This window comes from Cervus canadensis, chromosome 8 (genome assembly GCF_019320065.1).
Source record: "Cervus canadensis isolate Bull #8, Minnesota chromosome 8, ASM1932006v1, whole genome shotgun sequence".
NCBI lineage: Eukaryota > Metazoa > Chordata > Mammalia > Artiodactyla > Cervidae > Cervus > Cervus canadensis.
Genome location: NC_057393.1, coordinates 57,098,027 through 57,124,974, shown reverse-complemented (window position 1 = coordinate 57,124,974; position 26,948 = coordinate 57,098,027). Strand labels below are relative to the sequence as shown.

The 26,948-nt window shown below is 45.3% G+C and overlaps 1 protein-coding gene across 1 annotated transcript in view; it reads left to right on the top strand.

Annotated features, from left to right (window-relative positions):
• Positions 1-26,948, top strand: part of WDFY4 (WDFY family member 4) — a 251,632-nt gene that overhangs the window by 94,001 nt on the left and 130,683 nt on the right. The window contains 9 exon segments of the mRNA XM_043476353.1: positions 6,151-6,303; positions 10,046-10,119; positions 12,688-12,849; positions 13,433-13,524; positions 15,284-15,383; positions 17,471-17,676; positions 18,440-18,609; positions 20,652-20,777; positions 24,957-25,121. Of these exon segments, the coding sequence (XP_043332288.1) occupies positions 6,151-6,303; positions 10,046-10,119; positions 12,688-12,849; positions 13,433-13,524; positions 15,284-15,383; positions 17,471-17,676; positions 18,440-18,609; positions 20,652-20,777; positions 24,957-25,121 (1,248 nt within the window).

The following is a 26,948-nucleotide window of genomic DNA, read 5'->3' as shown; positions in this document are numbered from 1 at the left end:
CCTAATTTTTAGGTTTTCTTTCCTTCTGCTAACCCTGGGGTTCTTCATTTCTTCCTTCTCTAATTGCTTTAGGTGTAGAGTTAGGTTATTTATTTGGCTTTTTTCTTGTTTCTTGATGTGAGCCTGTAATGCTATGAACCTTCCCCTTAGCACTGCTTTTACAGTATCCCATAGGTTTTGGGTTGTTGTGTTTTCATTTTCATTCATTTCTATGCATATTTTGGTTTCTTTTTTGATTTCTTCTATGATTTGTTGGTTATTCAGAAGCGTGTTATTTAGCCTCCATATGTTTGAATTTTTAATAATTTTTTCCTGTAATTGAGATCTAATCTTACTGCACTGTGGTCAGAAAAGATGACTGGAATGATTTCAATTTTTTGAAATTTCCAAGACCAAGATTTATGGCCAGGAAATTGGATCTTATTCTGGAGAAGGTTCCGTGGTGCAACTTGGAGAAAAAGGTGAGTTGATTTGTTTTGGGGTGAAATGTCCTATAGATCTTCAATCTAGGTCTAGCTGGTCATTGTGTCATTTAAGGGTTGTGTTTTCCTTGTTAATTTTTCCCTGTTTATTGATCTATCCATAGTTGTGAGTGGGGTATCTAAAGTCTCTCCACTATTATTGGTGTTGACTATTAATTTCCTCTTTCATACTCGTTAGTGTTTGCCGTACTATTGCGGTGCTCCTATGTTGGGGTGCATAATAATTTATAATTGTGTATATCTTCTTCTTGGATTGATCCTTTGATCATTATGTTAAGTGTCGCTTCTTTGGTCCTTTTCACATCCTTTATTTGAAAGTCTATTTTATCTGATATGAGTATTGCGTCTCCTGCTTTCTTTTGGTCTCCGTTTGCATGAAATTTTTTTTTCCAGCCCTTCACTTTTAGTCTGTATGTGTCTCTTGTTTTGAGGTGGGTCTCTTGTAGACAGCATATATTGGGGTCTTGTTTTTGTATCCATTCAGCCAATCTTTGTCTTTTGGTTGGGGCATTCAACCCATTTACATTTAAGGTAATTATTGATAGGTGTGGTCCGTTGCCATTTACTTTGTTGTTTTGGGTTCACGTTTATACAACCTTTCTGCATTTCCTGTCTAGAGAAGATCCTTTATCCCGCATTTGTTTGAGAGCTGGTTTGGTGGTGCCTGAATTCTCTCCAGCTTTTGCTTAATCTGTAAAGCTTTTAATTCCTTCATATCTGAATGAAAGATCTTTTACGTGGATTACAGTAATCTAGGTTGTAGGTTATTTCTCTTTCATTACTTTCAAGTAACGTCCTGCCAATTCCCTTCTGGCCTGGAGGGTTTTCTATTGATAGAGTCAGCTGTTATCCTTATGGGAATCCTTTGTGTGTTATTTGTTGTTTCTCCCTTGCTGCTTTTAATATTTGTTCTATTGTGTTTGATCTTTGTTTATTTGATTAATATGTGTCTTGGGGTGTTTCGCCTTGGGTTTATCTTTGTTATTTTGATTAATATGTGTCTTGGGGTGTTTCGCCTTGGGTTTATCCTGTTTGGGACTCTCTGGGTTTCTTGGATTTGGGTGGCTATTTCCTTCCCCATTTTAGGGAAGTTTTCAGCTATTATCTCCTCGAGTATTTTCTCATGGCCTTTCTTTTTGTCTTCTTCTTCTGGGACTCCTATGATTCGAATGTTGGGGCGTTTCACATTGTCCCAGAGGTCCCTGAGGTTGTCCTCATTTCTTTTGATCCTTTTTTCTTTTTTCCTCTCTGCTTCATTTATTTCCACCATTTTATCTTCTACCTCACTTATCCTATCTTCTGCCTCCGTTATTCTACTCTTGCTTCCCTCCAAAGTGTTTTTGATCTCATTCATTGCATTACTCATTTTTAATTGAGTCTTTTTTATTTCTTCTAGGTCTTTATTGAACATTTCTTGTATCTTTTCAATTTTTGTTTCCAGGCTATTTATCTGTAACTCCATTTTGTTTTCAAGATTTTGGATCATTTTTATTATCATTATTCTAAATTCTTTTTCAGGTAGATTCCCTATCTCCTCCTCTTTTGTTTGACTTGGTGGGCATTTTTCATGTTCCTTTACCTGTTGGGTATTTCTCTGCCTTTTCATCTTGTTTAGATTGCTGTGTCTGGAGTGGGCTTTCTGTATTCTGGAGGTCTGTGGTTCCTTTTTATTGTGGAAGATTTACCCAGTGGGTGGGGTTAGACGATTGGCTTGTCAAGGTTTCCTGGTTAGGGAAGCTTGCGTCAGTGTTCTGGTGCGTGGAACTTGATTTCTTCTTTTTGGAGAGCAATGGAGTGCCCAGTAATGAGTTTTGAGATGGGTCTATGTGTTAGGTGTGACCTTGGGCAGCCTGTATGTTGACGTTCAGGGCTATGTTCCTGCGTTGCTGGAGAATTTGCGTGGTATGTCTTGCTCTAAAACTTATTGGCTCTTGGGTGGTGGTTGGTTTCAGTGTAGGTATGGAGGCTTTTGGACGGTCACTTATTACTTAAAGTTCCATATAGTCAGGAGTTTTCTGGTGTTCTCAGGTTTTGGGCTTAAGTCTCCTGCCTCTGGATTTCAGTTTTATTCTTCCTGTAGTCTCAGGACTTCTCCAGCTATACAGCACTGATAAGAAAACTTCTAGGTTAATGGCGAAAAGATTCTCCCCTGTTAGGCATACCCAGAGAGGTTCACAGAGTTACATGAAGAAGAGGAGAGGGAGGAGGGAGATAGAGATGAGCAGGAGGAGAAAAAGGGGGACTCAAGAGGAGAGAGACAGATCTACGCAGCTGTCTGTTCCCAGAGTGTTCTCCGTAGCCCAGTCACCTACAAAGATTCACAGAATTGGATTGGGAAGAGAAGGGGAAAGGAGGAAATAGAGGTGTTCTGAGGTAGAAAACAGAGAGTCAAGATTGGGAGAGAATAATCTTCGGTTTAAAAATAGGGCTTCTCTTCTTTTTTTTTTTGTAAGGTTATAGTGTATTGAAAATGAAAATTAAGGAGTAGTAGAGGAGTACTAGAGGACTTTAAAAGAAATAAGAGAAAAAGAAAAATAGAAAATAGAAGAGAAAAAGGAAAGAAAAAGAAAAAAAAGAAGAAAAAAGAAAAAAAAAATTTTTTTTCCCTAATTAAAAAAATCGTAAAAATCTATGAAAATGAAAGTTAAGGAGTAATGGGGGAGTAATAGGGGATTTTAAAGGAAAATAAAAGAGAAAAAATAAAAAAAAGAAAAAAAAAGAGAAAAAAGTAAAATTATATCTAGGAGTTTCTCTAGAGCTGTTGCGGTCAGTGTGGGTTCGGCTCAGTTTCAGATAGCTCCTCGTTCCAGCTTACACTTCTCGGTATCTACAGGCCCCTTACGGTGTAGTCGGTGTTTTCTAGAGGGATTTTAATCTGTTGCACCAGTCCCTTCTGAAGCGGTTCCCTTTGTTTATTTGACTTCTGTTTGCCGGTCTCTTCAGAGCCTCATTTCCGCCCTGACACAGGCGGGCGGAGGTGGACTCTTATTCAGGTAGCTAGTTCCGTCGCTCTGCGGGGAGGGGCTGACGCTGCGGGGATGGGCTGGCGCTGCAGGGAGGGGCTGGTGCTGCCGGGAGGGGCTGACGCCGCTTTCTCCGTCTGCGCTGCTCAGGCTCCCGGCTGTTCTATATGGAGCGTGCCCCGCGCTGCGCGAGGTTCCAGCCCTCGGGTGTTCCACAAAAGTGCGGAGCGAAAAGCTGCGCCTGCCCTCTGTGCCTTCCCCGTCAGAGCGGTCCAGGCAGCCAGGGGCTTGGTGGGCGCACTCTCCCCAGGTGTGGCGCGCCCACTCCCTTCCGCGGACCCAGTCTCAGTTTCCACTGGCGCCAGTCGGGTGCGCGCGCCTTCCGCCCTCTGCGTCCCCAGCCCCAGTCCCCGCCCGCGCCGGTCGGGTGCCTGCGCCCTGTGTCTCGCCGCGACCTTCCCCTCCCCCCTGCCTCCTGCCTCCGGCGGGGCTGGGCCGGTCCGCAGCCTGCGAGCTCTTCTCTGGACTTTCTCGGTCTCTTTGTTCTGCGAACGGCCGGCAGTGTGTTCGGGCCGGTTAATGTACTCTCTCTCTTTTGGTCTCCCACAGTTCAAGTTGGCACCTCACAGAAGCTCCCTCCGATTGTCCTCAGGGCACTCAGGCCCGGACCCTACCCCAAGCAATGCCGCCCAAGACTCCCTTCCCGGGACGAGTCTCCGTCCTCAGCTCTTTTGTCTCACTTTTTATCTTTTATATTTTGTCCTACCTCCTTTCGAAGACAATGGGCTGCTTTTCTGGGCGCCTGATGACCTCAGCTAGCGATCAGAAGTTGTTCTGTGAAATTTGCTCTGCGTTCAGTTATTCTTTCGATGAATTTGTAGGAGAGAAAGTGGTCTCCCCGTCCTACTCCTCCGCCATCTTGGCTCCTCCTTTGTTCCAGTATTCTTGTCTGAAAAATCCCATGGACAGAAGAGCCTGGTGGGCTACACTCTGTGGGATCGCAGAGTCGGACTTGACTGAACAACTGAACACAAACACACATATGTACTTGTTGTCGTGTTTATCAGGAACAAAGTGACAAAAAAGAGAAATTTGGATGGAGCTAGGACAGGAGAGTTATCCTATGGAGCAGGCAAGGGGTGGGTTCCAGAGGGCAGGTGAATGGAAACCCGGGTCGTGACAGGAAGGAATGCAGTGCAGGCATTTGTGGAGCTGGTGGTGAGGAGATGAGGGTGTTCGTGTCTGGGTTCTAAACTCTCAGCTGTGTACTGGGTTGGGTGATGGTGGTGGGAAGTTGTGGAGAGAGGAGAAGAGTTGAGATCATCATCTGTAGGATGAGGAAAGCCAGCTTACAAAAAAGCAGAATTGGACTGCCAGGCCAAATTGAATACCAATTTGACATTTGACACTATTAATGTAAAGTGAAATCAGTCAACTTGAGTGATTTTTCTCATGCAACTTTCAGCCATTCTAATTATGTCCTGGTAGCGGAGTGAGGAATGGTAGATATGCCAAAGAAGTGACTGGAATAGTCTGAAAAGAAACTATTTGCTGATTTAAATTGTCTCAGTTTTGGCTGCTATAACAGAATACCATAGACTGGGTGGTTTATTAGCAACAGAAATTAATTTTCTCATAGTTCTGGATGCTGGTATGTCCACAATCAGGGTGCCAGCATGGTCAGGTTGAGTGAGGACCCTCCTGGATTGCAGATGGCCAACTTTTCATTGTATCCTCACATGGCAGAGTAGAGAGAGGAAGAATGCTCTCCTGTGACTCTTTTGAGAGTACTAATCCCATCTGTGAGGGCTCCACCCTCATGCCTTCATCTAATGCTAATTATTTCCCAAAAGACCTGCCTCCGAATACCATCACACTGGGGACTAGGGTTTCATCATGTGGAGTTCGGGAAATACAAACATTCAGCCCATGACAACAAGTGAGACTTCCTGATGACACAGTGGAAGAGTATGTCTAAGAGGACGGGGGGTGGACTTTGTTAGATCCAGGAGTGGGGAACTGAGCTGTGAATGAGCTGAGCTGAGACTCTCAATGTAGTGGATGACAACCCAGATACAAGTGGACGGTAGGTCAGCCTGACTTTTGTGTTACTGAGGTCAACAGAGACAGGAGGCGAGGTTAGATCCACCTAGTCCATCTCTGAGATGAGTGTGGGCCACTGGGGTTCCAGTGCCTGGACCCTGGTATGGATGTCTGTGTGTTGCCAGTTTCCCAGGGCCTGGCACAGCAGAATGGCAGAATGGTACATCTGGAGGCAGCAGCCTGAAGTGAAGCTGATGTAACTGGGTTTGTGGGCAGATGGTGGCTGCCTAGTGATACAGCATCATCTGTGTAATGGGTATGAATGTAGGACCCCATAAAGGAAAATGAGAAAAGCACAGAAATGTGGAAGGAAACCAGGAGACCGTGGCATTCTGGAAACGTGGAAAATTCAGGAAGGAGCCGGGGCCCACAGTGAGAGGTGAAGCCACATAAGTACAGAGGAGTGGACACTGGTGGGGAAGCAGCCACAAAAGCTGGTGTCTGTTTTCCTTCTGAGAAAAAGGCAATGGATGAGGTAGTCCCAGAGAACAGAGTTTTTTCAGACTGGGCAGACAAAAGGTGCTGGTAGGAACAGGTGGATGAGGGAGAGAGTCCTGATGATGCATTCATTAGAAAACTGCTTTGTGTTTTAACCTTTGCAGATAATGGCTTTTCTCCTGAGGAAAAAGACCTCTTTTCTAAACCATCGCATTTTTCAGCTGATCCTGTCTATCACTGGCACTGCAGAACTGGGCTTTGGGTCCTCTGTAATCACCAACGTTGGTGTCTTTCAACACGTCCTCTGCAATTTCGAGGTAAACTGGAGGTTGGTCACTAGCCCTAAAGAAGCAGGTATGTGATGATACAGAAAGCTTGGAGCCTCCTCTAAACCCAGCGAATCAGCTTCCTCCATGGTCAAGGTGGTAGTGAGAGAGAAAACCACAAAGGCTCTGGAGCTCAGAGTCCCTGCTCTTTTAACTCCTACCACCAATAGGCTGTATGGCCTCGGGCAAGTCTCTTGACTTCTCTGAGTTTGAGTCTTCTCCTGTGTGAAAGGGAGGCCATCATCTCTCCCTCACAGGCTGGTGTGGGAGTCAAATCCGCTACTACCTGGGAAAAGATTTTAAAACTGTAGGCTTCCATACATCAGAGGATATTAAAGCATCCCATTTCCTTTGGATGATGCTTTGCTATTTAGAAATGCTCCTGTAAAGGAATGAGTGAGGGATCCTGAGGGCACATAGGAGGCTGAGTGAGGAGTATTGGACAGACCTTTGGGTAGATCCCTTCACAAAGCATCATTTATTGAATGCTGGTCACATGCTGATGTGTTCTGGAGGTATGGTGATAACCAAGACACAGCTCCCACACACAGCCATCTGGGCCCAGGACAGGACGTAGCTGATGCTACTATGTGCTGGGTGCCAGTGAGGGGGGACAGGGCCTCTGGGGAGTCTGAAGAGGGGACAGTCAGCTCAGCTTTGGGGCTGAGTCTGGCAGAACATATTCAGTGGGGGAATGTTCCAGGTGGAGTGGATGCCACTGACTCCCAAGAACAACCACAGGCATTTGAGAGCATGTGGCTTGGGGCACCTGCAGCAATGTTATTGCAGATAGAGGTGACTCTTTGCAGCCCCATGGACTGCAGCACTCCAGGCTTCCCTGTCCTTCACCATCTCCTGGAGCTTGTTCAAACTCACATCCATTGAGTCAGTGATGCCATCCAAACATCTCGTCCTCTGTCGTCCCTTTCTCCTCCTGGATCTGGAGATTGCTGCAAGGATTGTCGGGGAAGTCAACCAGACCTGGGATATGGGCTCCCAGTGCACAGCAGGAAGCAGATATGCAAAATAGCCTCACCACCCTGGTAAACAAGTCAGCGTGCCTTGACCACACTGCTGCCCCTTCTAAAATGCCATGGCCATGCTCAGGCATCTTGGCTCCTCTATATCATTGCCACCAGCCCAGCCCAGGAATTACCCACACAGGAACCCACCCACCTTCCACTGCCTGCTCCTGGAACCACCATGGGCACCACCCATCCCCTCCCTGAATGAACTAGCCCCTCAGCTGAGCTGGTGCTTTTCACACTTGGGTTAAGAAAATAGGGAACTAATAAAAACAAGCAGAAAAGATGCTTTAAAAAATCCATAATAAACCAATGAAATGACATGACATTTTTAAAAGATTGAGAGGAGAGAATTTTAAAAAGAAGAAGGATTTCCCCAGTGCTGGCTATGTCAAGTGAAGTCAGGGCAGGGATGTGTCTGTTGTGTTTGGAGGTCACTGACAGGCCCAGGGAAAAGTAAATGGTGGAATTGGACGTCAGGTGAAGAGCAGGGAGGAGGCTGGAAGGAGACAGTTGGTGAGTTTTTGAAGAAGAGACAAGGAGAGAAGAAAATTAAAGAAGTGTTTCAGAACTTAGGAGACTTGAGCAGTGAAAAGGGGGCATCTAAAATACCAGTGTAAGAATCAACTATTGATGGGACAAGTCCTTCAGGGAGAGGGAAGGTTTGGGGAGCAGAGAGTAGGTTACAACAGAAGGGGCAGACCCTTGATGACTGGTTTGCAGCAGAGGGGAACAGGACATTGAGAAGCTGAAAGGGACAGGAAGTTGAAGTCATGCATGCCTTAGGCCTGTGGCTTCAGAAAAGGCCACCCCTTTCTGAGACTGAGGTCGTCATAGGGGTGGGGAGAGAGCAGAATTTGACACATTATTCATTTGATATTCAAACTAACTTAATACAGACATCTTAATACAATCTTTAGTACAGGGGTTATGTGACATAGAATAACATCCAAAAGATTCAGTTATGCATGTTTTCCAAAATTCAAACAGTTGGCATTATGTAAAGTAATTTCTAAAAGAACTGGGTAGCCTCAAGTGTGCTGGGGCAACTTATTTTTCTAAAGTTCTGGAGCAGAAGACAGGGGGAGGCATATGCTTCAGGGTGTCTGTCTTACTTTCTCAGCTCCCCCAGTTCCCAACACAGAGCCTGATGTATCATTTATTCAGTGACTGCCTTCATGAATGAATGCATGAATTTAAGTATGCAAAGCTCTTGGCATCCTCTTGAGTATGTTGGGGTGCCGTGTCTGGTTACCTCTACCTTCCCGGGAGCCACATTTATCCACACCAGCTCTCTCAAATGACAGCTGCCCTACGTCTGTGTGTACCTGGCAGTGATGGTGCTTTCAGGGGCTGGAAATATGTCAGGCTGTTTTTGGCTTAAGAGTATTCCACTTGTCTTATTTTGGTTTACTTTGTATTCACTCTTTTAAAAAAGGGAGTGGATCCTTATTAAGAGGTCACTACATGGCATGTATGATGCTGAGCCTTGCGGATTGGAGAGGGACAGTCTCTGCCTTCATAATAAACTTAAAGCCACTGAGGTTGTTCCACTTTTCCCCCTAAGTAAATGGATGGAGCCATGACTACTTGCTTGGTTCAAGTGAGGTTGATTATTGACTCTCTGAGTCACTGTCTGCAGGAGATGCCTGTGGGGGAACACAGCAAGAAGGAAAGAGTGTGGGCTCCATGGTCAGACAGACCAGGCTTTGAAGCCAGTCTCTGCCAATTAAAAACCGTGGGCGCCAGACAAGTCTCAGAGACTCACCGTTCTTATCTACTAAATGCGGATAATGATTTGGTTTTGGGACTTTGTGCGATCCTTCTTGCCTCCAGCAAATGGTACCATTTGTAAGTGTGAGCTCCTTTTGCTGCTATAAGAGTGCACTCTTTAAACTCCCACATCTGAACTTTCTTGATTCTGGGATTTAGGAAATGTCATCATTTAGATGAGAATAATAGAGCTCTCTAAAGGGAAGTATTAATAGAAATAAGAATGAAGGCACACTGTCACCTTTGCCCCAGAAGAATGGGGAGCAGCTGCATTTTGTTTACAATAAAGAAAATAACCTGAGTGATAAACTTCCCTCTTAGAATCTCAGTGCCTTTCACAAGGGTGTGTCATTCACAGTTCTGTTGCATAGGAGCTACAGGTTCTATAGATAGGGGACCTGAAGAAATTGCACACACAAGCTGAATGCATAGTTGCTGCAGTATAAAACCTGAGAGGTGAGACTCAGCTCCTAATTCCAGTTCAATGACTTGTTGGTGGTAAGGGACCTGTTTCTCAAAGGTCTATCTTACCTTCTATTTTCTCATGTCTAAATTGGGAACACTGGTATTTGCCTTGTATAGTAGGATCCTATGAGGATGAGATGCATTTGCTGTGTTGATGCACAGGCTGTGAGGCCCAGGGTGGGACACATGTAGAAGATGGTCACTGTAGGTGTCCTTGGTTTGAATCTAGATCCACAGCAAAGCTCCAGACAGCAGCAGAGATGGGGAAGACAGGAATGGTGTTTGCACTTTCTCCTGGGGGTGGTGCCCTCTATATTTTCTAGTGGTCAGGAGAACTGATATGATTCTGGAGCTGGTGAGCTGTGTTAGTGATTCCAAGCCAAAGAAGACCATACCGAGCTCCTCACTGGCTCACACTGCCTGCAACCCTTCCCTTCACACACTTGATTTCATTGTGTTCTGTCTTCTAGCTCTGGATGAATGCTGCTGACAATTTGGAGCTCTCTCTCTTTTCCCATCTAGTGGAAATCCTTCAGTCAACGAGGTAGGCTGGGCTTTGGCAGCGTGGGGGTTGCAGCTAAGGTTTCATGCCAAGAATAGGACTAGGAGGACAGGACAGCCAGTTGCTCAGTAACTATGGACTTCTCCAGTTCCCAGAGCGTGAGGTCCCCAGGGGGCAGTAGGTCTGTCTCAGTCTATTCAGCTGCTAAGACAGAAAATACCATAGGCTAGTTTAGTTCAATTCAGTTACTCAGTCATGTCTGACTCTTTGTGACTCCATGGACTGCAGCACTCCAGACTTCCCTGTCCATCACCAGCTCCTGGAGCTTACTCAAACTCATGTCCATCGAATCGGTGATGCCACCCAACCATCTCATCCTCTGTCCTCCCCTTCTCCTCCTGCCTTCAATCTTTCCCAGCATCAGGGTCTTCTCCAGTGAGTCAGTTCTTCACATCAGCTAGCCAAAGTACTAGAACTTCAGGTTCAGCATCAGTCCTTCCAATGAATATTCAGAGTTGATTTCCTCTAAAGGAAATCCTAAGGAAGTACTAAGATGGACTGGTTTGATCTCCTTGCAGTCCAAGGGACTCTCCAGAGTCTTCTCCAACATCACAGTTCAAAAGCATCAATTCTTCAGCATTCAGCTTTCTTTATGGTCCAGCTCTCACATCCATAGATGTCTACTGGAAAAACCATAGCTTTGACTAGACATGCCATTGTCAGCAAAGTAAAGTCTCTGCTTTTTAATATGCATCTAGGTTGGTCATAGCTTTTCTTCCAATGGAAGCCATAGACTAGGGGACTGACAAACCACAGAAGTTTATTTCTCACAGTTTTGGAGGCTGGAAATCTAAGATCAGACTCTGGCAGATCCAGTGTCTAGTGGGGACCTGCTTCCTGGTTCATAGTTTGCTGTCTTCTCACTACAACCTCAAGTGGCAGAGGGGTAAGGGAGCTCTCTGATGTCTCTTTTATAAGGGCACTAATTCCATTCATGAGGGCTTCACCCTCAAAACCCAAGTATCTCTCAAAGGCCCCTCTCCAAATGCCATCACATTGTTACTTTTTGAATTAGTCAAGGCTCTTTTGATAGCAAATGGCAGAAACAGAACTCAAACCAACTTAAAGAAGAAAGAAATAGAGGGTGAAAAGGAAAGCAGAGAAAGGGGACATTTATTGGCTTATACAGTTGACAGAGGCAGATCTTCACATGTTGTCTGGATGATGCTTATATTACTTTATCTGAGATCTATCCCTGGTCTTGTCTGTGCTTTCTTCCATGCTGGTTTCATTCTGGCTGGGCAACTTCATAGAGTGTCCTCAGCTCTGTACAGTCAGCAGACAGGGCTTTTTTTTCACTCAATACTCCTAGCAGTAGGATGGAGTCTCACGGGCCATCTTAGGTTATGTGGCCAGGCCAGGAGCATCTCTTGCCCTCTGGAGTGGGTGGAGGAGAGTTAGAAAGAGGTAAGTCCCAAAGAAAACCAGGGATTGTGATCAGAATAAGGGAAAAGGGAGGCAGGGAAGCCAGTCTATCAACCCACCTCCTTCCTTACACAGTGGGCTGTTCATATCCACCTCCACCTGACTCCTTACAGATTGACTGTCCTAGTGATCATTAGCACCTTAGTGTTCGAAGGTGTTTGCAACCACCCTTTCATTCATTCACTCATGATTGACTATCTGTTATAACCCACTCCACTTCTTAGTGCTGGAGGTTCAGGGAAGGAAAAGACACAGCCCTGTGGAGAAGGAGTGCAGAAAGCAGGCTGCTCAGTGCTGTGATGAGAGCACAAAGGACATTGGGGACTTATAGGTGATGAATGCACATCTTCCCATTGAACCCATGAGTGCAAGCCACACACAGAATTGGCTGGTTCTACCTCTTCTGTGTATCAGGGATATGGGGCTCAGCAGAATTCAACACAGCAGTACTGAAAGACGGCTCAAGAAGGAGCAATCCATCCACATTCATTCTCCTCTAGTTTCTTTTCTTTCCCCCTTGCCACTGTCTTTCTGTACCTGTTGTTTTCTAAGAGATGGACACTCACCCTGGGAGCTGTTTTCTTTGGGGGAGTAGAATTTACAGGAAATTGTATTTGTGATTATCCTGAGGAGGGGGTGCGGAGGCTTGAATCCCATCTCTCTCCCCTTTGACTCTTAGCGGCGTGTTCATCCACTTTGTGGTTTGGGGCGAGCAGGAAGACACACATGCTGACGGGCTGGCCGAGGCCCGCGTTCCGGCTGTTGGGAAGTGCTCCGTGGCTGTGCTCCAGTCTGCTCTTTTTGTTCTGAGTTTTCTGAGACCAGCATTAGTTTTCCCTGAGGCTCAGAATTTAAAAGTCAATAACTGGTGGTTGTCTTTGAAGGCAGTTTCCGGTGGGGGTGGGGTTGCGGATGGAAGGGCATGGGAGGCTCACCCCCAAGTGACTGGGGCACCGAGCAGACACATATTTGATGGGTGTCTGACAGCATTTTGATGAGTTGCCAGGAAAGCATGAGAGTCAGAGGGCCGGCAAACCCCGACTGTGGAACCTTTTTTAGCAGAAACACAGCAAATTTGGTTCATTCCAGTAAAAGCTTTTACTGCCTCTCTCCTGGGCTCACCAGGGAAGGACCCCGGAATGCTGAAGTTGCTCACCAGGCACAGCTTATTCCCAAGCTCGTCTTCCTCTTCAATGAGCCAGGCCTCACCCCCTCCAAGATGTCCACCATCATTGCCATCCTGGGCTGTCAGCTGAGGGGCCACTTCAGCCTCCAGGACTTGCTCAGGTATTGTGCCAGCTCCCCGGGAGAGAGGGCAGAGCATCAGGGCTGCTTCATGAGGGAACGTAGACCCCAGCTCTCTCCTTTCCACACTCAGCAGCACTGCCCTTCAATGCAGCAGCAGGTTCTATTTCCCTGGACCCTCCTAGAAACATTTTCTCTGTTCATGGCTTGAAAAAAGGGGTGGGTCCCCTAGACTCCTCAACAGGGCTGTGAGTTCACTGCTCCCTGGCACTCAGACACACCTACCAAGAAACCCAGAATTTCCATGAGCCCGGCCATCCTCACCAGCCAGTGACCCAACATACCTGCCTTTTGCAGATTTCCCAGCTGATAGGACATTTCAGCTGTTGTGTCCTCAGCCATGTCTGTCCTATTGACCTGGCAGAGCCAGAGTCAGCTTCTCTGATGAATCCTGACAGATTGGAGAAGTCTCTGGAAAGATCACACTGATCAGAGTAACGCGATTCCCCCTCAAGTCCTCCCTTGAAGCTGCATTTGGGTAGATCTGTGTAGAAAACATTCATGGGTGCTCAGGAGACATGGGCCAAACCCACAGTTGAATGTGTCCTTCTCTTTCTGCCTTAAGAATTGGGCTGTTTGTGGTGTACACCCTCAAGCCTTCGTCGGTGAATGAGAAGCAGATCTGTGTGGACGGAGCCCAGGACCCTTCCCTGCCTGGTGAGAAGACCTTTCCCACGGTCTGACAGCAGCAGGACGACACCCACAGCAACCCTGACAGGCACATGCCGTGGGGCCAGTTTGAGTGAAAGGCTGCGGGAAGGGAGGGGAAGGCACCCACAGCACAACCGAGATGTTCCCAGGTGCTGTCTTCTGAGGTCACAGCTATATTATTAGAGTCACAAATAAAAATAAATTGTGTGTCCTTCCTTCACAACCTGGAATGGCTTCCAAGCCCTGCAGGATAACAGCGCCCTGTAGATCGGCAGGTGGGCGCCTTCACGCCCCAGCCTCTGCCTGGCTTCCTTGGAGAGCCCCAGCTTCGATACCCTGTGGCACTTACACATTCTAATGTGTGGTGGTCTGCTGTCCACCCACTCTGCCCTGCTGTTCCCTCTGCAGGATCACCTCCCCTGCCCCACCCCACCCCCACCTCACCCCACTAGGCCAGCCATTCCCAGTCCCACAAACCAGGTTAGGTCACCTTCTCTAGGCTTCTAGAGTCCCTGTGCTTACTCTCATGCCAAGGCTTGTGATTTGTTTCTTTGAGTCTCTCTCTCCTCAACCAGATTCAGAACAGCAGCTGCATCAGGTTCTGAATTCCCTCTGCTAGGGGCAGACGTGAAGGGGACTATTACTGACCACTTTGTCCTGGGCCTCCTGAATCTGCTTTGTCCAAGATGGGAGCCTCTAACCAAGTGTAGCCGTGTAAATTAAATTTATTGAAATGAAATGCGACTAAAAATTCAGTTCCTCAGTTACACTAGCTGTGTTCCAAGTGCTAAATAACCATGTGGAGCTAGTGGTTACTGTATTAAACAGGGCAGCTAGAGAGCACTCTTATCACAGAAGATTCTCTTGGCTAATGTCATTCAATCCAGATAAATTATCTCTTATCCTTAGATCAAACCTGAAAAGTAGGAATTGCTATTCCCATTTTGCAGATGAGAAAACAGAGACTCAGAGACTAGGAACTTAAAGAGAGAAGGGGCCAGAATCCAAACAGAGGGTACTCTGACTCCATTTCTCCAAGCTGCCTCATCAGTTCTATTTCTACAGCATGCTGTGTGCCCTGAATTGGCGGTAAAATAACTGGCCAACCAAGGGGCTGAATGAATGGATAATTAGCCAACAGTATACTATGTAGTTAACCCTCCTTCTCATGGGGACTCCATTCTAAGACGTTTATCTAGCTAATTATCTACAAAAACAGTATTTGTTTGTCCTTCAAGGTCATAATAACACTTCAGAAGTAAAGTTTCTTCTCCCATTGGATCCACATACCTCTTGCTGCAATTCAAGCTCTATTTTTTAGTGTAGCATAGACACGCAAAAGTCCTAGACTAGAGCAGGGACCCAGATTGAGTACCATAATCTTCACCACTCTGCTCTCACTGCCTTGCATAATGCCCAGCACATAGTAGGTGCTCAGGAAATGTTACAGTCCATGATAATTTTAAAACTCTTTCTACTGGAAGAAAAATTTGACCCTATCATTTTTAGGATTTTTTTTTGGAGGGGGGTGGGCTATGGGGAGCATCATAAACATCTCTAGTTAAAGGAAACTTCAGAAACATTTCCAGAAATTCTTTTTAAGCATTACATGGAAATCTAGAATTGAAAGCCAAAATTTCAAGTCCCATGCATGTCTCAACTCCTGGGAGAAGTAAGCATTTGGTGAATATGATTGCCTACTGCAGCAAATATTATGTCTCTTTACATCCGTTTTCTCTCAAATCTGAATTTTCTTTTTTTGTAGCTGGAAGCCAAACATCTGGAAAGACAATCTGGCTCAGAAACCAGTTGCTGGAGATGCTGCTCGGTGTAATCTCTTCTTCCCAACTTCATCTGTCCTCTGAGTAAGTAGTTCCAGAAAGAGTGATTTGCCACAAGGCTGTTTCATACAGGGTGCAGTATTAAAACCTATTCTTAATGAAAAGTTTAGCATCTCTGAGTTGGTTTCCTGCACTAGTCAGAAAGAAAATTATATTCTCTCCACCCAATAAAGCAGACCTTGCCCTAAGATATTCTGATGAAAATGTTAAATGGCATGAGTAACTCAAAGCAGATTTGCTATCATTACAATAAACTCTTCTTGTCACCATTGCTATAGTGTAATTGTTATTGTCTTGGCAGTTGTGATAATTACTGATTTTGATGTCCTATACTTGGCAGACAATAGAATGGAGAAATGGTTAGCCTAAATAACATCTATCAAGGAAAAGACTTGCCAAATTCTTCTGCTATTTACTGTTAGCCATTCAGTTATTTTTCCAAGTTGGAAAAAGAAGTATCTGCCTTCAGTTAACTTTCAAAACAACATGCAGTCATAAAATTCCATTAACTCTCTTGGACCGCCTGCTTTATCTCGGCTCTGGGGTCACTAATTCAATAGCTATTTGTTGAGTACCTACTGTGTGCCAGACACTGTTCCTCCTTCCGAGAAGGCCATGCTGAAAAAGTCAGTCCAGATCCTACTCTCACTAAGCTGACCTTTTAGTGTGTATGTGGTTTGGGCTGGGAGGCGTGGGGGTGGGGAGTTACCCCTCAGTAAATCAGCCTTGTACATAGTGCTTTAAAAGTCTCTAGATTTCTAGAATCAGTGCATAGTAGAGCTGGAAGATGCCCTGGAGGTGAGCTGCATGCGTGCTGAGTCGCTTCATTCGTGTCCGATTCTGTGTGACCCAATGGACTGCAGCCTGCCAGGCTGCTCTGTCCATGGGATTCTCCAGGCAAGAATACTGGAGTGGGTTGCCATGCCCTCCTCTGGAGGATCTTCCTGACCCAGGGAGATGAGCTAGTCTCTACCTTTTCACCTTTTTGAAAAGGAATGTAATGTAGTGCTTAAGCACTTGGGCTCTGACAACTTCACCTCCTGGGTTCAAATCCCAGCTCTGCCCTCAAGGACCTTAGGGAGGTGACCTAGGCCCTCTATGTCTCTCTTCTACTCATCTTTGTGAAGATAAAAATAGTAGCTTCCATAGACAGAAATGAATAGATGGATAACTCTGAGCATGGTGCCTGGGATACTATATAAACTCCAACAGCTAACTACCATCACCATCGCCACCACCACTGTCACCACCATCATCTTCATCATCATCACCACCACCACCAACATCATCTTCATCATCCTCATCGCCACAGTCACTTCCATCATCCTTTTCATCATCATACTGAAGGAAGATGATCAGAGTTCACCAAAGTCATCCAATTACTAAACAAAGTCATGACTAAAAGAGAGGACCATCTCTTGACTCCTGGTTTCAGTGGCCATGCCCTCATCTCACCTAATCTGCAACTGATGCTGAGAATGCTGCCCAGCCAGGATGGACCCTTTCCTGGCTCTCAGGAGACTCAGGTTTTGCTGAACAATTGCCCTTGAGCATCGGCTCCCATCTCTCTGTCCTCCAGTTCCCTCTAGCAAGTCTGTATTCTCTAGACACATCATTTTAAAGTTCACTATTGAAAGTGACAGTTAAACGTTTTTTTTGTCTAAACTGATAAAGATGCATAAATAGTGAACTATTCCATTAAGATTAATTCTGAACAGTGTATTTTAAAAGGAGGTTAAGTAATCATGATGTCTTTTATGTGACTAGGTTGATGTAATTAGTGGGTGGCCAGTCAGACACTGTGTAAGTATGAATATTAGTGAGCAGGGCTTTATCATTTGGTACACAGTTTCCAATATATTTCAAAAGCTTTGGCCAACTTATGCTTCAGCCATTAGTAGGCAAATTCATCTCTTTCACAGCAGCCTTGCCAACATTACCGATCTTTTAAAATGTAATATATACTTTGCTGAGTGATGTCCAGATGTTAACCTTAACCTGCCTTTTCTAGGTGACTAACGAAGCTGGATGTTATTTGCATTTTCTGGACATGTCATTTGCTTACGGCTGATAGATAATTTATAGCATTTATTGACCCCCTTCCCCACCAGGATAAAGGAAGAGATGTTTCTGAACCTGGGGTCCGACTGGTTCCTGCTCTTCGTGCAAGGCCATGTGCACCCCAGCACAGTGGTGCTGGGCTTGAAGCTGCTGCTGCACTTTTTATCAAGCCCCTCCCTCCGCGGGCGATTTAAAGATGGCCTGCCTGCAGGTTCCTGGGTGGAACGCAGCTCCGAGGGCATGGACATCATGATGGGTGAGTGTGTGGCCATCTCCAGGAGACAGGGTGCAACCTGTGAATGAGGACCTGCCAGGACTAGGGAGCCTTCACATTGCCTGCTGTAGCGTCACCTTGACCTTGACCCCTTCCCCCACCTCTAACTTCCTTTTTCAGACTCCTCCCCACGTGGCCTCACTGCTCTTCAGATGCTGGGGACTTCTTCCCACTCCTCAAAGTCTCCTTAACTCTTTCCTTCTTGCAGAGATGCTTCCCCAACCCTCAACACCAGCACGGCTCTCTGGGCTGGGTCTCGATTTTATGTCACTTCCTCCAGGAGAGGAGGGTCCCATGTCAATTAGGGCACCTCTGTTATACTTTCTTTCTTTCTTTTTTGGGGGGGTAGGGTTTATCATAGTTTACAAGCATATTTTTATTTAGGTATTTAATTCTGTAATGTCTGTTCCTCTCACCACATTGTAAGTAGTTGATGAAGGCCCAGGGTTCTGTATATTTTATCAGAACACTACATTCTTATTGCCTATGCAAAGAGGCCTTGCTATCTCTAAGGTGGTAGGCACTAGATAAGCATCTGTGTTTGAATGAATGAATGAGCACATCAGAAATAGGAAAAGAAATTCTTATTGAGCACATTCTTGTGCTCTATATGTATGACGTATTTCCATCTAGCAGGTCTGTAGGATGGGTTGGTGGGAGAGAATCCCTTCCTGTGCCCAATCCCCATGTTGACCAGAAGCAATTGTTCTCAACTGGATTTTGTGCGCTTCTCCCTGATTGATAGATAACCTGAAGAGCCATCCTGCAATGCCTGACCAAAGCCCCTGCTTGCTTCCTGGGTTCCGAGTCTTGAGTGACTTTTTGGCCCGCCATATTCATATTCCAGAAGTCTACCTCATCGTGTCCACCTTCTTCCTACAGACACCACTTACAGAGCTGGTGGATGGGCCCAAGGTAGGCTCTAGGGGCTCTCAGGATGGAGTGACAACACTTGGGTTTCTGATTTCTGTATCCCCCAAGACTCTCCTCACCTTCCTCCATGTCTTCCAACTTTCATCCTGACCCACTTCCCTCCCTAGCAGTCCCACCTCCTTGCTTGCTCTTCGAATATCCTTGACTTCCTCAGCCTCTGCCTCCCTTGTCCCTCCCAGCAGATCTCTGTTTTTTATCAGTTCCACTTTTAAGTTTTTCTCCTTCTGGGTAGACAAATCACATGATGGTGGGGGCAACATGGGGAGGTTGAATTGCTGCCACCGCAGGCATAGAGCCTCATTTTATCACCTTCAAAGAAACATGTCCCTGTACCTTAGTAATGCCCCTGCATTCTAGTGTGAACCTTACACGCCCTGAGTCTTCTGGCCCACAGCTACCCTTTGCTCAGATGACTTAAATAACGGTAGAATGGAAGCCCCCATGAAGGGGCATTGCCTCAGGACTCCGCCTTCCATCACTTGTGTATTCCAAGACCATCTTTATCACCTTCTCTCACTGTCACTGGCAAAGTCACCTTTTTAAGGCTGATCTGTGTTCCTTCCACTCCATTCCCAAGTGACTGCATGCCTTATTATCCTTTCTCTGTATTTTCAGCATCTCCTTTTCTACTGATTCTTTCCTCATTGACTATAAGTATGATAAATTATGTACCACCTAAAACCAGAAGCTGCCCTCTTGGCTCACACTTTTGACCAGCTGCTGTCCTGTGTATTGCTCTCCTGTTCCTCCTCCAAAGAGGAGTTTCCTACTCACTGTGGATACCTTCTCACTAGCTTCTCACTCACTAGCTCACTGACTTGCAACAAATCTGAGGTTTCATTGACTCCTGTTCCTGTGGGATCAGGTTCAGAGTCCCCAGGCAGCATCAGGCCCCTCCCTGATTGGGATTTCACTTGTCTCCCAGCCCATCTTCCTTTCTTATAGGCCCTTTGTTCTGTGATCCTCCAGAGTCACCTCCCCAGTAAGACCACCTGCTTTGCGCTTGCCTGCCCTGTGCATTTAAGGAGCCCTCTCCCATCTCACCTTCCTGGAAAGCTATCTTTCCTTAGTTCTCCACTCAGATGCGACCTCGAGCTGAGACCCCCTAGACAGTGGGGACCTTTCTCTCTCAGGCCTCATCACGCCTTCGCCTTGTATAAGCACCAGCACGTTTATGGCTGCTTCTCTCCATAGATGCTGAGCACATCAAGAACAAACCCTGCCTCTTGCTCACCCTCCTGAGCACCTGATAAACAGACTCAGAAATTGTTTCTTGGTCTTGATAGACTTGAGTTAAACTGCACTGTATTGACGTCATTGGAGGGGCACAGCTTTGCTGAGGACTGAAAATTTCACTTCTTGCATATCCTTATATTTGACCTATCTCAATCTTGATATATGTTAATAGTATTACAGATCACACTTCAAAATCAAGTTCTTAACATACTCTGATAAATTCATCGAAAACTTGTATTTTTTTTTCCATACTGTGGCTCAGGAAACAAACATTTGCTGAATGTCAGGACCCGTGACAGATGTTTTACATATTTTATTTCACTTGATATTTATAACAATCCCATGAGGCAGATAATGTAAGTTTCATTTCACAGAGACGGAGACTGAACTGCCAAGAGGCTAAATAGCTTGCATAAGCCCAGCTTTTAAAGAAGCAAAGTCAGATCGTCCTGCTTGTCAACCCCATGCTTTCTCTCCTGATGGCACTTGCCCTGAATTTGACATGTTTTCTGCAATCTCATTTACAAAAATTCATTAAAGTTGATTGGGAGATTGAGTATTTCTTATGTCAGACCCAATGCCAGTTGCTGGTGGGTCTTCAGCCTATTTTAGATATGTGTGTTTCCCTTATGCTCCATCAGTGGGCTGAAATGCCTCTAGTGGACCAGCCACCTGTGCTGTTTTGTCTTTCTCACTGGGGTCCCCAGAGAAACATGGCATACTGGATGGAAAGCCAGTCACTTTGGTGGTACACACAGGTCTCTGACAGCACTTGCCTCCTCTTTCAGGACAGCCTGGACGCCATGCTTCAGTGGCTCTTGCATAAACACCACACAGAAGAAGTCCTCCGGGCAGGGCTGTGCACTGAAGGCGCCCTGCTGCTCCTAGAGATGCTGAAAGCCACCATGAACCAGGTGAGATCCGTTCCCCACATGCTGAGAGGGGTTCTGATGGGAAGACAGGCTCAGAAAAGTCACCCTTGACTTTTCCCAGCAACTTTCTGGTAGTGCTGATAATTTGCAGCTATTATTCAGAACTTTTGATAGAAGAGGCAAGGTGATAACTTAGGAGCTCAATGGGAAACCCAGCCTTAATGTCCCCAGTGGAGTTTATGTGTTCTTACCAGAAGACGTCTGTTTTCCATTTGTTTAAACATTTGACTTTCTTCACTGGGAGATTTAAGGCCTCCAGTCAAAGGGAACATTTCTGGGCAACTGCTTTGAGTTGAGAGTTTCAAGGGCCCTGTAGTCCCTTCCCTTCAGGGGCCTCTTCCCTCAAGAAGCTCACCTCTACCAGGATAGGTGGGCCTCTCATGAGGGACCCACCAGACAGAGACCTGTCTTAGAGAAGACAGATGCCTGCCAGCTGCAGACGTGACATGGAGAGCCTTTGATTCAGGCCTTCCAGGTCCACCTTGAAGGTAGGTGGAGAGGTTGTTTTAGAACTGAAGGCAAAGGCCGTGTGGCTTGTGAGCAGAACTAATTGTGGACCAGGTAACAAGAACACCCATGAAAAATTCTGGCTTCATTCTATAGACTCTAAAGGCAACTGGAGGTTTGATATGTGTGGAAACCTGATTGCTTCTGTAATATGATGCATGATTACCTTTAAAATAAGGGAAAAAAAGTAGAAAGTAAAAAGCATACCCAACCAGAGATAACCACAGTGAATATTAGTAGAATATCTTTCAGACACCTAAGAGTATACCATGTCCTTAGGGAATCAGACCACATAAATTCCTGAAAGTGTTGGTCACCCAGTCATGTCTGACTCTTTGCGACCCCACAGACTGTAACCTGCCAGGCTCTTCTGTCCATGGAATTCTCTAGGCCAGAACACTGGAGTGGATAGCCATTCCCTTCTCCAGGGGATCTTCCCAATCTGGGGATTGAACCCAGGTCTCCCACATCACAGGAAGATTCTTTACTTTCTGAGCCACCAGGGAAGCCACATATTTCCTCTTGCCTTTTTTCCCCCAACATGTTGTTGGGAATCATCTATATTTGTAGATGGAAATTTGTATTGTTTCTCAGAACATTCGTTGTTATAAAAAGTCTGTAATGAGCTTTCTTGAGAAGATATCTTTTCTTTCTAGTTTGATGACCTCCTTGGTATAAATTCCAGGATGTGGGATATTGGTTCAAGGTGCACTTCACGTGTTCTCTTTCTCAGAAGCTCACAATAGACATTATATGTATATATTCCTCTTGACATACATCCCACATTCTTATACAGATATGCTTGGCCCGGTCCTCACAGCCTCAAGAGGGACGGGACATATATCTATATACACTTATGGCTGATTCATGTTGCTGTATGGTAGAAACTAACACCATAACATTGTAAGACAGTTATCCTCCAATTAAGATTAAATACAAAAACAAAAAAATAAATACTCTTTTAGCAGGTATTTAGATGATTACATTTTTTTTCTTTTAACCAGTTACCTCTGATGAATTATATCAATAGGTTTCCTTGCATTCTTGCAAAGATCTCACTTTGTCACTCTGTTCTTATTCTTTTAGCATATTTCCTTATTCTGCTTGTAAATATTTTATTTATGATTTTGCAGTCATGTTCATAAATGATATTAGGTTTCAGTTTTCTTTTTTCACATGTTGTCAAGTTTTGATATCAGTATTATGCTAGTTTTATTAAAAAAAGATTCTTTTATTCAAGAAGATGCTAAATCCATGACTCTTATATTATTTAAATCATTCCTATGAAACAGCTTCGGCCTGAATTTTTTTCTTTTATCAACTTGCTTAGGCTTTTAAATATCTCCTTGACCTAGTTTAGGTAATTGATATTTTTAAAAAAATCTTCTCAAGTATTCAGTTTGCATAAATGGTCTCCTTTAATTCATTTAATTTTCCTTGTGATTATTTTCCTCTTCTTATTCTTAATTTGTAAGTTCATGCCCTTTCTTTACCTCACCCATCCTATTGCTTAAGGAGCTGAAGATTTGTGGATTTATAAAAAACAACTTTGGATATATATGTCATTCCCCTTCATTTTTTTCTGGCTAGTTCTAAAATTTTGATATTTGACATCTTCATTTTTTGTTGTTGTTTTCTAGTGCTTCTGTGGTTGCAGATTTAAAGAAATTTTTTATTAAAAAAAGAGACCTTTTTGATTCCTCTTTTTCAATGTCCATGTAGTTAAGCTTTTTTTTTAAATTGCTGTTATTTATTTCCAGTTTATTTTTGTCCTAGTCAGAGCAAGCAATCTTTACACTTTCCATCTCTGGGAAATTTATTCATGGCTCTCTTGTAGACCTAATGTGCAGTTAATTTGAGGATGCCTGAAAAAATTTGTTTTGCAGCATAGAAAGCTTATTACTTTTTAAATCAATGCTATTTAGAAAAAGCAAACCAAAGAAATAACATGAAAGCATTTCAAGTGAAGAAAATACCTAGTATGCTGACAGAAGTGAAAAAGTAAGACCAAACATTTACTTTATAACAGCAAACATAAAATGGTTAACTGCTGTATAACAGACGTCACCCTTATAACAGTCTTCTGGGATCTGACAAACATATAACAAAAGCAAAGTCAGAGGCAGACTTTGGTTCAGTGAAGCTATCTGCCATGAAAGCATCATTTACCAAATATGGTAGACAAGCATCAAAATCTAAAAGGCAAAAACTGAAAGGATAAGAGAAGATCAGAAGTAAAATTGTAGTGAATATCTTTCTCAGTTTATTTATTTTGCTTATAACTTTGCTTGCTGTTATTCCCTTGCACAGTGGTAACCATAGATTTGTTTGCCTTTCCTTGAGCTTGGTATCAGTGGAATCCTACAATATGTACCCTTTGGCATCTCGCTTCTTTCACTCAGGGCTTCCCTTGTGGCTCAGCTGGTAAAGAATCTGCCTGCAATGCAGGAGATATGGGGTCGATCCCTAGGTTGGGAAGATCCCCTGGAGAAAGGAATGGCTACCCACTCCAGTATTCTGGCCTGTAGAATTCCATGGACTGTATAGTTCATGGGGTCACAAAGAGTCAGACACGACTGAGTTCACACAACATGAGTGGAATTTGCTTGTGTTGTATATGTTCGTAGTTCTTTCTTTCTTTCTTTCTTTATTTTACTGTTCAGTAGTATTTTATTGTGATAATGGATCAGCATTTATTCCTTCTGGGTTATTTCCATTTGGAAATATTATGAATAAAGCTGCTATGCACATATCTTTTGGTGGACATACACACTTCTTTCTATTAGAAATATACCCAGCATGAAATTGTGGTTAAGCTGTACATATGATTTGTTTTAGTAGATATTGCCAAACAGTCTCCAAAATAAAGAGTCAATTTACACTCACTAACTCTTATTCTGGGAAGGTTCTAGTTGCTCCAGTTCCTTGTCATTGTTTAGCATTGTTGGTCTTGCAGATGTTAGCCATTCTGCTGTGTGCAACTATCCTTGGGAGCAGACAGCATTTTCTTCCTTGTGCAAATATAGATGCTGTGGAGGTTAACTCACTCAGGCAGGATCACAGGGCGAGGGCACGGTGGAAACACGTGTGTCCAGCATTAATATTTCATTCTGGGGCACCTACCCCCAGGGTCCAGCCTGGTGCCTTGCCTAAGCACCTTCAGGGGATGCCTGATCAAATTCTTCCAAAAGTCCAAATCCTCTCTGTGAAGTCGCTCAGTCGTCTCCGACTCTTTGCAACCCCATGGAGCCTACCAGGCTCCTCAGTCCATGGACTTCTCCAGGCAAGAGTACTGGAGTGGGTTGCCATTTCCTTCTCCAGGGCATCTTCCTGACCCAGGATTGAACCTGGGTCTCCTGCATTGCAGGCAGATGCTTTACCATCTGAGCCACCAGGGATCTGACCTTATCTCCCTGCTTCTTCTATATTTACCCTGTACTAGTCACTGTGAAAACAAGCTTGAAGCACTAACATGTCTCATTTAATTCTCACGACAATCTTAAGAAATAGGTCGTATTATTACTAGGAGTCTTGCAATAAGGTGTCTTGTTGAGAGGCTCAGAAAGGAGGTCTCTCTAGATCTCAAGTCCTCTGGCTCCTATGCAGCCCCAAGTCGTGCCCCGACGTGCTGCCTCTCATGAAGCATGTCCTCAGCCCTCGACAGGTTCTGGAGATAGCGCCTGGGAACGGACATTCCCGGCCAGTGTGTTGCAGTTCCTTGGCCTTGTGCATGGCACCTACCCCCAGGATCCAGCCTGGCGGGCCCCGGAGTTCCTCCAGACCTTGGCTGCAGTCACCTTCCCCCTGGGAACCCAGAAGGTAAGACACACCTCCGCCTTGCCCTGGTGAGAGCAGGGGTGAGCATCATCACCCTTCAAGGACAAAATGCCTTCACACCCCTCCCCAAATGAAAATACATTTTAAGTCAACCTAGCCAAAACCTTAAGTAAACAACTCCGGTAGTTTTCCTTCTCTTTATGAGGTACAGCTTCAGGTCATTTTCGGTTCTGAGATTCAATAAGTTTTTGAGTTGTCAGGAATCTCAGTGATGAGAAACTTGATGGTAGATTAAGTCCAGATCAACACAGAATACCCACACATGGAGCATGAGGAAACCACAGATTGCATTCCAGGAAGCCCACAGCTGGTGCCCCGGCTAGGGGAGGGGTGGAACTGCCACAGGGTCCTGTCTTCTTTGCAGGACCCTTGTTCTATTTGCAGGCTCTGGTGCCTTTCAATCAGAGGGCTTGCCGAGGCCCAGCTGGGAGGGCAGAGGGACCAACTGCGTCTTGAGGACAAGGTGTCAGTGTGGGGGTAGAGAGGCCACTACGGGAAGAGATATGAGTGAGTTTGAGAGCAAGAGCCAGTCCCAGCTGGTCAAGGGGACTCATGAGTGTGGAGCATCTGGGAGCTGAGAGAAGCAAGTGAGGACCAGTGTGAAGGGAGGTGCTGGAGAAGGAAGGGCAGAAATCTGCTCGTTACCTGCCTTGGTGGAATAGGAGCTGAGATCCAACCAAGGAGAGTGAATTATCGATTCCTGTCTGCAAATCAGTAACTGTATCCAAAGGAATATGTTAGGCATATTGGTAAGTAGAGGATCCAGAAGTCATCCCAAGCACAATGAGGGCAAGTAATGTTTGCTCCATAATTATTTGCTAAACGGCCAAGTGGATGAATATGCTCTTTTAGCTAAGCCTTTCTGGAAGTGTATTCATGGTGCCAGCCTCCATCTCCTGAGCCTGGTGCTTCACATCCCCCTAACAGGCCCGATGCAGGTGTTAAAGGTGGAGGCGAGATTCAGGGAGGTGAAGCTCCACAGACCAGCTCCCTCCCGGGTTAGTGGGGCCATGAGACCCATCTCACGAAAGGGTCGAAAGGGTTGAAAGGGTTGAGGAAATGAAACATGCCACAGCTTATGTGATTCATAGGTGACTAAACCAAGATTTACACTGCAGTCTCTCACCCTGAAACCTATTCGTTTCCATCAGTCAGTTTAAAATAACAATAAATGACCTAATAAAATTTAAGTGTTTAGTTTTAATAAAAAGACTAACTATGAAGACCAGAAGATTTGCAAAAAGATAAGATGTTTTGATGGGTTAATACCAACTAAAGCAACATACTAGAAAAGTAAGTAAAAAAAAAAAGATGCAAAAAAGATCAAAGGCAGCACTGGAGGGGGTGGGGGATGGGACCTCTGCCCAGAAGCTAGGCGCCCCCGCAGCCCCCCAGCCAGGCAGGGAGGAAGCAGGGTTCTACAGACAGCCCCTCACCATTCCCCTCACCTGGAGGGGGACAGGACCTTAAGTTGATGGTCTGACTTTCTGAGTCCAGATCACCACCTCAGCCCCTATGCCCACAGGCCAGGCTCACCATCTGCTGAGTTGGGGTTCCAGCCAGCTCCCCGCCAGTAGCCACAGAGCCCTGATCCAGGGCTCTTCCTCCCCACACTCAGTAGTTCCCACCTGAGGGAGAGCCTGGCCCAAGGTCACCTCCCAGTCGATGGTGGATGAGACAGGCCCTGGTTCCAGAACTCTTATCCCAGCACCTCCTGGCCTCCTTTCAGCTCCAAGTCAGCTCCAAAAGTCCTTTGTTGCACAGAATATGTGACAGACCCGTTTTCGTGCAGAAGGCAGGTGGCCAAAA